The 16,725-nt window shown below is 36.6% G+C and overlaps 1 protein-coding gene across 3 annotated transcripts in view; it reads left to right on the forward strand.

Moving 5' to 3' along the window:
* The window catches only part of VPS13C (vacuolar protein sorting 13 homolog C), a 97,383-nt gene that overhangs the window by 25,601 nt on the left and 55,057 nt on the right, over nucleotides 1–16,725 (forward strand). For all 3 annotated transcript variants that reach the window (XM_055806961.1, XM_055806947.1, XM_055806954.1), the window contains 19 exons: nucleotides 1,180–1,322; nucleotides 2,713–2,905; nucleotides 3,049–3,163; nucleotides 3,492–3,628; nucleotides 4,347–4,473; nucleotides 4,952–5,069; nucleotides 5,429–5,558; nucleotides 5,939–6,017; nucleotides 7,001–7,140; nucleotides 7,734–7,887; nucleotides 8,318–8,394; nucleotides 8,554–8,613; nucleotides 10,462–10,615; nucleotides 11,926–12,042; nucleotides 13,338–13,441; nucleotides 13,748–13,915; nucleotides 14,706–15,010; nucleotides 15,316–15,463; nucleotides 16,487–16,592. In XM_055806961.1, the coding sequence (XP_055662936.1) occupies nucleotides 1,180–1,322; nucleotides 2,713–2,905; nucleotides 3,049–3,163; nucleotides 3,492–3,628; nucleotides 4,347–4,473; nucleotides 4,952–5,069; nucleotides 5,429–5,558; nucleotides 5,939–6,017; nucleotides 7,001–7,140; nucleotides 7,734–7,887; nucleotides 8,318–8,394; nucleotides 8,554–8,613; nucleotides 10,462–10,615; nucleotides 11,926–12,042; nucleotides 13,338–13,441; nucleotides 13,748–13,915; nucleotides 14,706–15,010; nucleotides 15,316–15,463; nucleotides 16,487–16,592 (2,575 nt within the window). The remainder of the gene's footprint in view (nucleotides 1–1,179; nucleotides 1,323–2,712; nucleotides 2,906–3,048; nucleotides 3,164–3,491; nucleotides 3,629–4,346; nucleotides 4,474–4,951; nucleotides 5,070–5,428; nucleotides 5,559–5,938; nucleotides 6,018–7,000; nucleotides 7,141–7,733; nucleotides 7,888–8,317; nucleotides 8,395–8,553; nucleotides 8,614–10,461; nucleotides 10,616–11,925; nucleotides 12,043–13,337; nucleotides 13,442–13,747; nucleotides 13,916–14,705; nucleotides 15,011–15,315; nucleotides 15,464–16,486; nucleotides 16,593–16,725) is intronic.

Below are 16,725 nucleotides of genomic sequence, written 5' to 3' on the forward strand. Positions count from 1 at the left end.
TGTTAAGCAAAGAAATAAAGGATAACACTTTACAGGTGTAGCATTCTTATAGGAAGAAAGAAAGGAAGCATACTTATAGGAAGAAAGCTAGAAAGTAGACAAGAAAATGTGTAATGGTAAGGTTTCTCTCAGTATTCTTTCTGAGAGTGCTGTTACATTGTTGTTTTAAATCTTTAACGCGACTGGTGGTTCTGCTTTAAGTTGCTTATCATTGATAGAAGCATTTTTACATTGAGACTATTTCCTTCAAGGAGGATGTTGTCTCTTCTCCCATCAGGCTTCCCTACTCCCAACCCAAAACCAACTTTCCAACCTTGTATATTTTTGTTAAATTTGATTATTATAAGCTTACATGGCCTCACAGAAGGAAGTTGAGAATTCTTTGAGTAGCAGCATGGAGGCCTGTACACTATTGTATGAACTTGTGTTCCTGTCAAGTTGAAAGGAGCAGAGCAGCAGCAAGCATCTTTTGCCAACAAAGAGGACACACAGCCCAAACAGTGCCCAGTACTGGTGCTTTTTTTTCTTCACTTTGTTTCATGCTTTCCTTGCTTACCTGTGTAGAAAAACTTCAATTTATAATTTGGACAAATGAAGTGTAAAGCTGCTTTCATCTCTCTCAGTACCCTGAAGAAAGGTGCGGGCTTCAAATTCAGATAAGAAATATTATTTGATTCTGAAGTTGCTGATTGACACAGTCATAAAATGGCACATGTGTCAGGAAGCCAAACCCATTTCTTGGCAAGGTTTAGACATGACATTCAGCAGCAAGAACAAGAAAGGCATATATGCAGTGTCTTACAAAATACAGTTATTTGATGGGGTTATGATGATTTTTTTTTAATTGATCTTGCTAGCTGTCTAGTGAGTGTAGTTTAGCCACATTTGCTTTCATGGTTATAAAAAAAAAAACACCACCTTCCTTGAAGCCTGTGAATAGATGCAGACTCTATCTGCTCTGCATTTGTTGAAGTACACTATTTTATTTAAAAGTAGTGACTGAGAAGGGTTGAAAGCAAGTAAAGATACTATGCTTCACTTATTGTATAGGGATATGGTTCTTACCTTAGTCGACTGGAGTAGCTTTAAGTACGTTGTTAGGTGTGTTGAAATTAGGAGTTCTGAAAAATTATTCACATCAAGATGACTAACTTAAATTTTCTCTGTCCTTTTTACTAGTACATTGCCCACGTTGTGACACTGAAGCTGTTAAGCACTTCTCTTACAATTAAAGAAGACAAGAATGCAGCAGAAACTCTTAAAGTACAGATAATTGATCTGAGTACCAAAATATCACAGCGCCCAGGAGCACAAGGCATTAAGTAATCAGATTGGTATTTTCTTTCTGTAAAAACATCTTTAACACATGTTCCCTGCCCACCCCCCATTTTAAATCTTCTTTTGGATAGTGCATGGTATTGTATATTGACTCTTAAATTTATGGGCATTCTGCAGTTTTGCACTCTGAAAAGTTAGTCATGTGATTTGGTCAGTAACATAGAATAGAATGAAGAAAGGAATACTGTTGTTAGTCTTCATAAACAATAAGCTCTTTCTTGAATCTAGATGTTGGAGTGCTGAATGTTACTTTTGGGAAGTGATACCTAAGCAGCGTGAAATGGTCAGGCTTACACAATCCAGCCAAGCTACTGCGTTGCTTGCTTCCTACAGAAATGAAAAACTGAGTCTGTGGGTAGGAGATTAACCAGCATGTTAGGAAGTGGAGTCCTTACAGTATTTTGAGAGGGCACACCAGAAATACTGAACACAAGTTACTGGATTATATAGTCAATGAGTAAGAATTTCAGTGTCTGGTAAATGAGTCTGCAGTTTTCATGCTTTCATTTGCAGCTCCTTCCATTTTCTGACTTCATGCACAAGAGCACCAGCTCAGTTGCTGACTCTAGAAATACTTTTGCTAAAAAACATTTTTGGGAATATTAAAGGTGCAGCCTGAATGCTGCACAAAACTAAAAAGAGCTTTAAGGATATCTTACATAAATGCATGCCATGTAATTTAGTTAGCAAGACGGAAACAGTAGAACAGATACTTCTGTTGATTTTAAGTTTCTGGAAAAACACAAGTTTTCTTGGTGGAGTTAGGCTTGTGATGCTGATTATGCCCAAGCCACATTGCCTCCCTAAGTCAGAAATTCCAATGGTGGAGACCCAGGACCCAAAAATCAGTTTTGTATCTATTAGGTACTTACAAGGACAAAGGAAGCTTGTGTAGTTTGGTTGTGTTCACATGGCTTTCTTTTAGAGGCATTTTTCTACTGAATCCATTTAACAGTGTTGTCAGAGACTGTCAGTAAGGAATACCCATTTGAACCAAAACAAGTCCATAACTGTTTTTGAAATCAGTATGTCATAGTTAACATTCCTACTCTTTCACCTGTAGCATAACTATTCTGCCTTTCTTTTCTCTTGCAACTGATTCTCTTAATAAACATGAGCTGAAAGTTATATTCAGTCTGCTGTGCAGATAATGGAAGGTAAAAAGAAAATATCACTCTTAGGTTGATTTGAACAATTTGCCTCTTATTTATTTTTCCGACTTCTTAATATAATTTCTTAACCATGTGGTATGTTAGTTCTGTGAAGCTAATCAGGTTTGGCTTTATCAAAGGCTTTCTCATCTTGCTTGTCTTTCCTAGATGGAACTGTGTTCTGTGTTCTAATTAAGTATATTTAACTATTCATCATCTTTAGAGTTGAAGCAAAGCTCGAAAACTGGTACGTTACAGGCCTGAGACAAGAAAACACGGTACCATCTCTTGTGGCTTCCATAGGAGATAGCAAGTCTTCTCTACTTCAGATAGAGTTTAATATTAACCCAGAGGATAGTACTGCTGACCAGAGCCTCACTATTGAATCACAGCCTGTGGAAATAAAATATGATGCAGTGAGTAGTAATCAGAACTCTAAACCATTCTTCTGATTTGCTTTTCTCTGCCCTATTCTGTTTGCTCTGTCCAGATCTATTTTTGAGTCTTTGCAGAGTGACTTGTGTATTGGTAATTCTTGTCTTCTCTTTTTTTTGAAAAGAGAACAATAAATGCAATGGTAGAATTCTTTCAGACAAGTAAGGGCATGGATCTTGAAAGATTAACATCAGCCACATTAATGAAGCTGGAAGAAATCAAGGAAAGAACTGCTACAGGTAAGGTAATAGCAGATCTCACCTGAGGTGAACCCTTGAATGTCTTGAAATGTTTCCATATGATTTTCTAAATACATTTTGTAAGTTTTGATTACTGGCCAACTTGTACGATTGGCTTTTTTCCTTGAGTTTGTGACTTGGAGCTTTAGTGGGTGTTTTGTGGGAAGGAGCGTTGGGTTCAGTAAGAAATCAGTAGAATATTAGAAAAGTAAGTCTTTGCTCAAGTTGTGTTACCCTTCAGGTAAATAGCATCCCTCTGTGTGTTGACTGGCACAAATGTTACGCTTCTGAATAGCATTTCGCTTTTAATGTCCCTTTTTATTTTAAGGATTAGCTCATATTATTGAAATGAGGAAAGTCCTTGACTTGAAGATTTATCTGAAACCTTCCTACCTTGTGGTTCCACAGACGGGTTTCTACCATGAAAAATCAGATTTGCTAATTTTGGACTTCGGTACATTTCAGGTATATACATGACCTCTCTTATAAGCTCAGAGGAAAAAATATTCTTTTCTCTTAACATAGCTGTCATTTAAACCTATCTTGTTTTCAGAAGGCAAAGATGGATCATCCGTGTGAATGTGTTTTTAATGTACTGTATTTCTTACCAAAGAAATTTGGGTCGGTTTTGATCAATGTTCAGAGCTGTTGTCTGTGACATACTTTACTAGTAAATCTCCCTAGGAAACATTTTCATTTTGTAATCATGATTGTAGTAGCTTACTTAATGTCTTTCATTTCTTCAGCAAAGCACATGAACTTTTGTTTCTCCTTTTGTAAATTGATAATATTTTATTAATAATAAAAGAATATAATTTTTCTCTTGGAATTTGAGAGTTGATTCACTTGTTCCTATAAAATTGAAATATTACTATAATTTAATTTGGTTTTACCTGACTAAGTATTTAGTTTTACTAATTAAGATTTAGTTTTACTCCAGCAGTGAACTTGTAAACTAATATAAAGTTTTTCTGCATAACTTGAATTAAATGGTTTGATAGAAGTAACAAATAACGCCTACTAACTCTTGGTAACTGAAATGTGAAATGAATTATTTCTTATCTCTAAGAGTTCAAATGTCCATCATAAACTCCTATGAATAATCATCTTTATCATCACTAGAATTAATAGCATGTGTATGTAAGTTTTAGACTTAACTTTATCTTGTCCTTTACATGTTCAGCTGAACAGCATAAATCAAGGCAGTAGCCAAGCTTCTAGCTTTTCATCTTTAGAAGAAATTATGGACAAAGCTTATGACAAGTTTGACGTGGAAATAAAAAATGTGCAACTTCTTTATGGAAGAAAAGGTAACAAAACAACATAGTTGCTGTTTATTCAAAAAATTGGTGATGGTTACATACCTGTAATAAATATGTTCTTTAAAGAAAAAAGGCAAACCAAAGCCAATAGTTAACTAAAAGATAGAGTATAAGACACGTCTGTTATTAAACTGTGGAAAAAAATAGTTTCTCTTTAAACAGCTGCTTGCTTTTTGTTTGGACTTATATATTGCTTCTTTACTTTGATGCTAGCAAGCAACATAAATGCATAGAACTATTATGTTTTCCATCATATGCAGGAAAATACAGCTAAAATTGGCCTTAATACTTCATTTGGGCTTAAGTAAGCTTTTAAAATAATTTGTCCAAATTGTTCTAGGTTTCTCTAGTTTGTGAGGGGGTTCTTTTTGTTCTCCTAGTCATGCCATTTGATTACTTTAATGATAGCTTAATTAGAGCAACTAACTGGTGATGCTTTTATCTATTATTTGCTGAACATTTGCAGGTGAAGACTGGAAGAAGGCTCGTTTTCAACATCCATCAACTTTGCACATATTACAGCCTATGGATATTCATGTACAGTTGGCAAAGTCGATGGTGGAAAGAGATACCAGGATGCCAAAGTAATATGTTAATGTTGAAAGGACTTCTTTTTCATTACTGTGTACTTACAGAAAACCGTATTTTCCCCACAGATTGTTACACTTTGTAATTTGAAGGTATTAACATAAGAAACAAAGTAGCTTACTACTTTTCATGAAACTTGTTTTGGCCAGGAGTTCCCTGGGTACCTCCACTGGTTACCAACTATACTGCTTAAACTGAATCCAAGACCTGTTTTTAATGCAGAATCACTAGCTTTACTGTGATGTGATCTTTACATATGAGTGTAGATATTAGTAAGATTTAAATCACAAATTGTTATGTACTCTTTTGTCTTGGAGTTTATTCCTCCTTTTTTTTAATTTATTTTTTTTAAAAGGTTTAAAGTGTCAGGAGGACTTCCTTTGGTGCATGTCAGACTCTCTGACCAGAAAATCAAGGCAATTTTTGATCTGATTGATAGCATTCCATTGCCTCAGAAGTCGTCTGTGTCAATTCCAAGCACAAAGGTAAGCTGATTATAAGAAAACTGAAATAAAAAACAATGACACCATGAAGCAGTCATTGTCCATGTGAATTCTGCTAATGTCTGTGGTCTTTTTCACTTGAAATAAGTGATCTGTTGTCAGCTGAGTTAGGCAAAGTGTCTTCATTATGCTTATCATCAGAACACGCTGACCTTACTCAAATGTGTCTAGCTTAGCCTGTGTCATTATCCTGCTGGTTTCAATGTAAGTATTGCCAAAACCGAATTTTCTAAGTCATATGGGAGAGGCGAGGTAAAATGTGCATTCATCAGTGGAAAGTATGACTGAACATACCAAGTTATACAAACTTTAAAATAGTGTTGGGTTTTTTTGCATTTTTTTCTTTTTCCCCCTCCCTCTAGGTACTGGCTATTCCCACAATTCCTGTTGTTAGTAAAGGATTACTTGATACACCCCAGTTGTTAGCAGAAATAATTTCAGGTAAGAAGCTACAGATATGCATTTGTAAAAGTAGAAGGGCATAACTTACAGAATAGCTAACATTCAGGCTGCTATTGATCTAAAACATGTTATCAGGACAATAGGGATGAGTATGATCATTTCTAACTTGAAGCGCATAAGAAGATTTGATAAAGATGCTGATGTTACTTCAGAATAATGAACTTGCTTTTTCAAAAAAGCAAAACCAGGTTTTTTTGCTAATTAATATTTTGCATAAGTAAACTCTTAAAATGTAAATGAGCTCTTAATAACTGTATTAGGATGTCATTAGCAAACCAATTTAATTATTCAGATGCCATGAGACATCTTTTTAGGAGGGAGTATTGAGGAACCTGTTATTTCAGTATTAACTTAAATCAAAAAACAGTTTTAGCTAAATACTGATTTGCTGCTGTTGCCACTTCAGAACCCATAATTTGGGGTGGGCATATAAGAAAGGTGAGTGACATGTCTGGAGGATGTATACACTTGCATTAGGCAGCCGATGTGTGGTGAAAATAGACTGTTACAAACATCACGTGTACTGTCCTGAGTGTTTTGCATTAGCAAAACTCTTCTTTTACTGAAAGTGCAGAACTAGAATAACAAATGGTGCATTACTGTATTGACACTGTGGATTTGAGCATTTATGTTCGTGTTTCTTCGAGAAAAGAGCTTTCCTCTAGTGGAACCTGGTAACGTTTCCTGGGGCTTACTTTATAACTGATTTTCCTTATATATGTTCTTGAATATCTAATGATACAGCCAAACTCCAGTGCTTACCTTGGTAGAGTTTTAATTTTCTTTGGTTTGGGTCCAATGGGTGAGAAAGCAGTATAGATCTAAGAAGTATACTTCTGTTAGATTAGGTTTAAACTGCTCATACAGTTTAAAATCCCATTGGAATGGGAAAGAGAGGGTAGGATATTTACCCCTGTTTCTGGAAGAAGTGTACTAAGGAGGAAGTCACTTCTGTTCCGTAGACTCTGAAGAAGAATATTTTGATTTTGAGGAAAGTTCTGAACCAACTGACAGGTCGCTAATTAAAGGAGGAGAAATAAGAAATAAGGAGCCTGCTAAAGAGGAACTGACAGATCTTCAGTTGAAGTTTGAAATTAAAGAGGTATGTCTCTAATTCTATTTTTATTTTATACATAAAGACTATTCAAGAAAATTTCCAATATTGTATTACCACTGTTCACCAGATTTACTGGATGCAAAAACATAGCCACCAAACGAGAAAATACACATGTATGTACATAGGTATTTCTGTGTATGAGTCGTGTATGATATGTATATGAAGGTTCTTTTAGACATGGTATGTATATAAAAAACACATACACGTACTTTATCTGTGTGTATGTATAAAAAAAAAAGTCAGTGAAAAAGCCCTTTACTGGAGTATTTTTGCTCGAAATTAATAGTACTAAGTCATAATATGGGGGAATTGGATGGGAAATTTGCACTGGAAGAACAAAGTAAATACCCGGGCATGTCACTTCAGAGAGTAAATCCTGAAACATTTCCATGATACTTATATCTCATCATCAAACAATCTTTTTTTTTTCTGTTTTTACACTTTAACATGGTAATAAAAATAATACTTCCAGTAAAGCAGGCAAGGCATTAATTTTGTGCTTTTTTCATTGGTGTTTTGAATGGTGAGGATGCTACATGTGAAAAGATGGTATAACTGTGTGTTTCTTGCTCATGCAGGTTTTAGTAGAACTCACCAGGCAAAAGAAAACTGAGGAAGTGGTACTTGTATTTGATGTAATGCATCTTGGGACAGAAGCTACTGTCAAAACCTATCATTTAGCAGCTGTATCTTATTTAAAGAAAATAAACTTGGATTACTATGAAATTGGAGGTAATAAGCAGTGGAAGAGAAGTATGGGGTGGTGGTGTGTGTGTATATCAGTTAGCCTGAAACTGGCTGTCCTGTCTCTTGTGCTCACTGAAATCCAGATGTTGCTCTAGTTTTCCAGTTACAATACTTGGTATGCAAATGTTCATTGGCTGTGCTTGTTCCATTAGCACAGTTGATGAGGTCTGGACGCCCACCGTAATCTTATTAGATAAATAAATAGCTTAGTACTCCACCTTTGGATGGAGAAGAGGTGTAGACTCGCCATTTTGGACTTAGTGGAGAGAAAGCAGTGATTCATATTTGGTGGTGCAATGTATTTTAACAAATGGTATTGAAAGTTAATCCCTATCTTCAAGGCAGAAATTCTTTGGTCCTTTTGAAAGGACAGAAATTACTCTAATTCTCGTGTATTTCCTGTGGTATGTTACAGGTAAAAAAGCACCCATTCATCTAATTAGTTCTTCAGATAAACCTGGATTAGACCTTCTGAAGGTGGAATATATCAAGGTATACATAAAGCTTTTAAAATGTATTGTTAAAGCTCTTTTATATATTATAAAGGCTTAAACCTACTATTCAGAGCTAGTGGATTGTTTTGTATCTTCTGAAGAGCACAGTGACTGTTCGGAATTTAGTATTAACCTTCATGTGAACCATTATTTTCAGGCTGACAGAAATGGGCCACACTTCCAGACAACATTTGACAACACTGAACAGATGATTCAAGTGAGTGCTTGCAGATTTTATTGCTTTCTTTGTTTGTTTGCTGGATTAGAAGGGAAGAATCAATAAGGGGTTTTCAGCTTTCCTGTCGTGTGCCGCCCCCCCCCCCCCCCCCCCCCCGCAGCCTTAGATTTTAACTCTTTAATTCTCCTTACTGCATTTCAAAGTTTTTATGTGATTTAATGTAAAAGCAATATGTTAGTCTGTTTCTTGACTATGATGAAAAACCGTCTAGGGTAGCTCACGTGGATAAAATGCAAACTAATGTAAGAATACATCTCACACATATGAGATCATGAAGTTCCAATGCCCAGTATGGGAAAATGTAGCAGGGTCTAGAATTCTTTCCTTTTCCTGTCAAATAATGAGCACCACATAATCAGGGAAAATGTAGCAGGGTCTAGAATTCTTTCCTTTTCCTGTCAAATAATGAGCACCACATAATCAGCACTCTGGCTAAATTTAATAAGAAGTCTAAATCCATTTTTGAGTGTTGGTTTGCTTGGGTTTTTTTGGTGTGGGTTGGTTTGGTTTTTGTTTTTTTGTTTCAAGGATGGGCAGTGGGGAGCACGGTCTTATTCTTCACTCCAAAATATGATTCAGGAGCTTCCTGCAATACTGCATTTTCCTCTCCATCACTTCTGTTGTCAACTCTAGAATGACAATTTAATCTCTTAAAAATTATTACAATATAGGGAAACATTTTCAGGCAGCAAGTACCTAACTTGTTAAGTTCTGAGTGCTGTATTAATGGTGAATTTTTGAGTCAGATTTCAATCTAGGGAACAACAGTGTCTTGAGGAATTCTGGAAGAAACTACAGAGTCAGTTTTCTTTGATAGGTACTTTCCCGCCTTTATAATTTTATGGCATTATTTTGCCTGCTGTTTTTTGGTGTGAAAACTGAAATACTGCACTTGCCATGTAATAGTTTTAGAGTATCTGTAGTTTTCATCTGGGAAGTCTAGTTAATACTGGAATCTTTTTGCCAAGAAAAAGTTCCTGAAGCCACAGCAGGGTGGATGACAGTTCTGCTACTCCGATGCTAGTGAGGTTGCTATACAGTGAGTTGACTGCCTTCATGCAATGGTATCGCACAGATGTTAAGAGAACTCAACTTCCCGTACATTGTGAGGTGTTGCCTTGCAACTCTCAGTGGGACTTCTGTGTCTGCAAGTATTGCATTTGGGCTCTTTTTCCAATTCCAAGCCCATTCAAGTGGGTAACTTTTTTACTAAACTGGATGTCAGGCATTTACTCATCTTTTGGACTCCCGTAGTGGCTATGTTGGGAAATACCTTTATACTCTTTATCTACGTGGCAGACACCTGCCACCTATCTGTTCATGTAGTGCTGTGTTACTGCAAGAGAATTCAAGATGAGTCTGTTTGACAGACCATACAGCTTGAGAAGACTGAATCCAGGTTTAGGTTGGACTACCTTACTCCAGATGTGTATCTCAGTCATCTAATGAAGTTCTCCACTTACTTACTGCAGTTTTCCACAATAAGTGTTTTACTCATTTAATACTTCTAAATTAATTTTGTATCACTTCGCTTTTGTACTGAGGAGGTTGTAGTTAACAGCTGCACTGTTGGGTTGTTGTTAGGTTTTCTTATTTTTAAGCTTACCACTTTTCTGCTTTACAGAAAGCTTTTTTCCTTTATGATCTGTTGTTGGTAACACATGCGGCTTTCCTGTTCTAAGGAAAATAACGTAATAAATCTAAAAAATAATCTAAGAATAATAATCTAGTTATTATATTCCATTGGATGCTTTTGCACCTCAGCCCAGCTCTTGTACTTGTACATGTTACTTTTTTTTGTCATATGGAGTCTTATGTTCTCAACAGGTAGTATTTTCGTCATTGAACCTTCTACTGCATACAGAGGCCCTTATGTCTACTGTCAGTTTTTTGACAGCTGTTAGTCCATCAGGCAATGGAAGTAGTGGAGACGCACCAAATAAAGATGAAAAGCAAGAAGATGAAACTAGACTGAAGAAAGGTACAGTTGTATTTGACAAAATGGTCGTTCTGAAAGGAAGTGTTACATGCTGACAAAATGATCAAATCCAGAGAAACAGGATAAGCTTTGTAGTGTGGGGTGAAGATCAAAAGTCATGTGACTGTGGCTTACCAGGCTGGAGGACTCATTTCAAAAAACCAGTAAATGAAACTGGTTCTGGTCATAAATAGTGTCTTCAGGTGATATTTCTATTCTTGTTTCATTGCCATTTCACAAATACACTTGAATTTGAGTAAATGAGATTTCTGTGAGCTTAGAGGACTCAAACAGCAGCATGATCTTACTGTGAATGGTAAAATAAAGGAGATGTATTATTTGGATTATGTGATGTTACTGACTGAGGTGATTTAAATATACTTTCAAAGAAGTAGTAGAGTTGTTTGCTAGCCTAATTAAAATCTTGCTGTTTGTATAGCACTGAAACAAAATCTGAATTTATATCAAAATATACTCAGAGGGGAGCAACTGCAGTGTCCTTAATACAAAGTGCAAAACTCAAGCATCAGGTATGCTGGAAATGAGGTGCCTGGTGAAGAATGTTCAGAACCACATACAATTGTCCTCGGTTTGAATCTGCAGGCTGAAAAAGAAGGTGCTGGTGTATGTGGTGTAACAAAGACCGTAAATATTTAAGCTCTTGGATTAATACTTTGCTGCTTTTTCTTAGTGAAGGTGCACACCATCAGTGAGGTCTGATGGCTTCTGGTCTTCCCCCAGAGATAATTTTTGACGCTTGTGCATGACTTTGCCTTATTTTTCCCAGTCTTAACACTTGGTTTCATAAAACCTGGATGTTGGCTGCCTGAAACAGGCTTCCAAGGTTTGCCATTTCTTATAAGCTTTAAGAGAAAAATTCTTACCTTAGGATCTTGGAATAGGAAATACTGGATAACCTGAAAAAGCCACTACTGTGAACCTATTTGAGTTACTGATTTGATGTTACAAATAAGTAGACTCTGCGTTTTACTTCCTTTGAACCCCACAATTACCCTTCATTTAAAAAAAGTAAAGTTGTTCCAACAGAGAATCATTGCTAAATGGGAATAATATCAGACATAGTATTACAAACAGATGCTGACATGTTTTGTCAGTAGAGTTGCTTTCAGAGGAAGGCTTGTTGCTCTAAGATGGGATGTTACAGACTTGGTGATGAAAGAAACTGTAGGGAACAGAGCTAAGTCATCTGGATGCCAAAAAAAACCCCCAAACCCTAGACCAAAACAACCCGCAAATACTCTCAGGAGTTTAAGTGAAAGTACCTTGTAAATCACTCCCTCTCTCATTTCTAGTGGCTAGACCTTCCAAGGATAAGGATGTCTTTGACTTCAAGTTTTTTGCCAAACTGGATGCCTTCTGTTTAAGTATTTGCGATGAAAAGAAGAATATTGCAGAGATCAAGATACAAGGTATCAAATTGTTTGTTAGTAGCAACTGATCTAGTAGCTTAGTTTTAAAGCAACTGCTAATCATTGGACTAAAAGAGATGTAAGGTATATATTTTCAGTATCTGACTTTTTAAAAAAAATTATCTGTATAAATGTGGCTTGTGGTATTGTTTTCAAAGTCAGTCTTCTAGTCTGTCATAATGTTTTGGCCTCCTGCTAGAAAAGCATGATACATTATTCTTCAGGTAATTAGGCTGATGTTTTGAAGGAGCTTGTTTATGGGTGGGTTTTCATGTTACGCTATTTTTCTGCTATACATGAATTATTTAGGATTAAAAAATCCCTTAAAAATATTTTCTTTGCTTTTGAAGTCTTAGGGTTTGTTTGCGTTTCTTGTTTCAGTTTCATTTTCTTGATTCTTTTTTTTCCCCCCAGAGGGGCTATCAATAATTCTGTGTGAGAGAGAGGCAGGGGAGGAATTTTCACTTCCAAGTTTGGCTATAGCTGCCAAAACTCCCTCTTGGTGTGAATATTGAAGAATGTGTGATATACCAGAATATGTATTACAGTTCGTAAAAAGTCTTTCACTTGTGCCCATCTCTAAATCATACGATGTATTCACACAAGAAAGTGTTGTATTCAAATATAGTATGGTAACATCTTCTGTGACAGAAAATCTCAATAAACTAACTCAGCTTGGTTATTAGGAGATGGATTAATGTTAGAATATTTTTCTGTGAATACTAGCTCACTTCTTTCTAGAGATGATTGATATTGAGACAGTGTCTGGATTAGAAATTTTTATATTTCATTTTGTTCGAAGCAGTAGTATGGTCACATTCTCAAAGCTTAATAACAGACAGCACAGTGTACAGACTTGGATTTGAACTCCAGACAATATACTTGCCTTCTGTGTCTGGTAAGATACAAGAAGTATCTATTTCCAGAACTTACAGTACTTTTTTATTTTGGAGAGGTTATGGTAGTTGGGGAACTACTTTTAATTATTCTTGTTTGGATACAGGGAGACAAAAATGCCTTGGATTGAATAGAGCTCTACGTACAGTCCTTTTAGCAAGGGAAATGGTAACTGACTTTGTTTCGAAACAGGAGAAAACCAAGTGTGTTTGTTTATTTTTTTGGTGGTTTTTCTAAAGTCTTTGTTGAATTTAGCAAGCTACTAATAAAATAATTGTTGCAATGTATAATTTCGGTAACTGATCTCATCTCCCCTAACGGTGCTGTGTGGCCCTACCCTGAAAATGAGTTTTACCTCCATTACACAATACTACTGTTTCTCTCTTTATGCTTTACAGGTCTTGACTCATCTCTTCTCCTTCAGCCGTGTCACACTGTATTCTTTGCCCGACTTAAAGACATAGTTGTCACCGATGTTGATTCAAGGACCCTTCATAAAAAAGTACTAAACTACAAGATTTTAGGCTTTACTTGATTCTTGGTTACTTTTGTGTGTAGAAGTGAAATGTAACAAATGCTATTTCACTTGTTTTAAAATATTTGATTTGTCATGTATACCTCCTTTTCTAACAAGATACGTGGTAAAGCATAGTTTTCATATTAGGAGAATAGATGTCTGAAATTTTTTTAAAAAATAATAGTTTAACTTGTACATCTGATAGGCTGATGATATGTTTAGTCCTTCTTTGTATTAAGTACCTTTTTAGAAGCTGCTGATGGCTGGTAGGTACTGTTTCTTTCTTTCTAGGCTGTGTCTATAGTTGGAGATGAAGTTTTCAGTTTCAATCTGGCATTAGATCCATATGCTACTGAGGGAGAAGCCTACGCTGACATGTCAAAAGTGGATGGTACCGTATCTTTGAAAGTAGGCTGCATTCAGATAGTATACCTTCACAAATTTCTTATGTCTCTTCTGGTGAGTCTTTTTTTCCCTTTTTATGTTTCTGCTGTATTCTCAAATTAGCCTTCTTTGTGTCCTCAGTACAAGTGGTAACAAGCTTCTGAAAGAGAAATGATAAGCTTATTTGTGTGTACTATTAAAAAAGACTTTCAGTAAGCTTGAACTAGTTTGAGTTTCAAAAAACTAAGATAATGTAGGTGGGTCACTTCCTACCCTCTGCTTTCGAAATAGGGAAAAGCTTGATGCTATTAAGGTATTTTGGGGTGTTTGTGTTCACTGCTTTCTCCACCCTGGCAAAAACCTGAGTTCATTGCAAACATATCTGAGCTAATGTTAGAGGCAAAACTTTCTGCAAGGTTAGATGCTATGACAGCTGCAAATTAATCACTGTAAATATTTACACCTTCATCAGATATTCTCATGTTGTCTTTTACAATAAAGCGCTAGTGGGCTTTCTGTCATTTAGTACTGGCTTTAATAAGAATTAGTATTCAGTGGGGGCAAAGAGGGGCTCTAAAAACATGTCTCCAGAAGCTAATGAGGTGAAGGAATTTGTAGCTAATAAGTAAGAAAAGGTAGAAACGGGTTTAAAATGAGTGGATAGTACTGGTTAATACATTTTTGACCCTCTATGAGAGGTCATGACAGAAGGTACACATTTGTCTTTCCCCAGGGAAAATTCAGCACAGTAGGAAGCATAATTGGTGGTTGATGTTGCTTGTGGTTGATGATGTAAAATGAAAGTAATTTAGATTAAACAACTGTTTACAAGCATTTCTACTTTTTGTTCAACTGCTTGTTCTAGACCTTCTTGAACAACTTTCAGACAGCTAAGGAGGCACTGAGTGCTGCTACAGTCCAAGCTGCAGAAAAGGCTGCTACCAGTGTAAAAGACCTGGCTCAAAGGAGTTTTCGACTTTCGATGGACATAAACTTGAAAGCACCAGTTATAGTCATTCCTCAGTCCTCAGTTTCCCCCAATGTTATAGTAGTAGATCTTGGCTTGATTAAGGTTCAGAACCAGTTTAGTTTGGTGTCTCCAGAAGGCAGTTCGCTCCCGCCAGTCATTGACAAAATGGATGTGCAGCTGACGAAGCTGAAACTGTCCAGGTAAAGTGCACCTTACTAAGTAATGCCTTAGCTAACTGGTAATATTAATACTTCATAGGATATTAATCTACTTACTTGGAAACCATGGTCTGTGACAATGTCCAATATGTGGTGTTAAAATAATGTGGTCTTAAGGGCAAAAAATTTGGTAGTAAAATAATACACTGTTCTGCTCGGGAAGCCATTTAAGCCTAAAGAGAGATGAGATTTGAGATTTTATGATGTTCCTTTGCAAATGTACTTAACTTCTAACTTGCCTACCATGTGTGGTGTGAGGGTTTTTGTTTTCTTCCTTTTGTTCTAAGGACCACTATGGAGACAGGTTTGTCACATCCAGACATTCAAATACTTCGTCCTATTAATTTAAGCCTGTCTGTGAAACGAAATCTGTCTGCAACTTGGTTTCACAAATTGCCAGTATTGGAGATCAGGGGGAGTCTGGATACAATGAATGTAAGTCTTGTGAAAAGAACATGGTGAGAATCTCGTGACAATACTAAACATAAGACTAACCTTTATGTTACTTTTAGACACAAAGGTGCAACAAGCTGCAAACTTCTAAGTAGTTTGTTGAGTGAGTTTCAGGGATGTCAACAGAGTTTAGCCTACCTATTTGAATGCAGAGGTTTGAAAGTGTCATATAAAGCACCCAAACTGCTGTGTACATATATTAAACTGAGAGAAAGATAAGATAACTGAAAGGGATGTCAAGCGGTCTTGTTTATTCCCTGCCATAAGGCAGGACCAACTTAAATCAAATGGTTTTGTGACCAGTTCTCAGAGCAAGTCTTCTTTCAGTGCTTGTTTTTTTTAAAAATATCTTCTTGAGAAGAATTTTAAATTAGGCAAATACTTGCCTAAGTAACTCTAGCTTCATAACTTCCTGTCTCCCTTGAATGACCTCTCAAGATAGTTGTTTTCTGTGGCAATGCATGTGCTGTGCAAGAAAAATACCAGGTACATCTTGGGTGAAACTCAAAATATTAAGTAGCATGTCATTTACAGGAAAGTGTTAAAAGTGTAGATATACTAAGTAAAGGATGCAGTATATATTGATACAGCTTTGGAAGTCTCAACTTGCTTTCATCTCCTAATCCAGGGGTCCTCAAACTACGGCCTGCAGGCCGGATACAGCCCCCCAGGGTCCTCAATCAAGCCCCCGGTATTTCGGTACTTACAGACGACCCCCCACCCCCCCCCCCCCCCGCCAGGGGTTGGGGGGAAGTGGGGGGAACCAAGCAGCCACAGATGACTTCCTGCCACTTAATCCATGCGCCGGCCCCCTGTTTAAAAAGTTTGAGGACCCCTGTCCTAATCCTTTAACAATAAGTCATCATGTCATTTAAGGGTAGCTGCTGCTAACAAAATACCTAAATAAACGCTCTTCTTGCCAGGAAATGTTGTTCTGCTTTGTTAGCTAGCAATAAGTTTAAAGAACAACGTTTTTCATGAGAACTGTCATCTGCAATTTTGTAGGTTGTGTTAAGTCAAGAGGATTTGAATGTCTTTCTCAAAGTGTTGACAGAAAACCTTGGTGAAGCAGAAGAACAAACTCATGCAAAACCAGTACTGCAAAAGGAAGGTCAGAGACGGATGTTGTCATGAATATTAAGTGTATTAGCTTTCAGGAATAATGGAAAGCACTTACTATCTGGAAAGTAAGCTTAGATCTGAAACTGTGGTGTATAAGTGATAAGCTTTTTAATGTTGCAAGG

This window comes from Falco peregrinus, chromosome 1 (assembly GCF_023634155.1).
Source record: "Falco peregrinus isolate bFalPer1 chromosome 1, bFalPer1.pri, whole genome shotgun sequence".
NCBI lineage: Eukaryota > Metazoa > Chordata > Aves > Falconiformes > Falconidae > Falco > Falco peregrinus.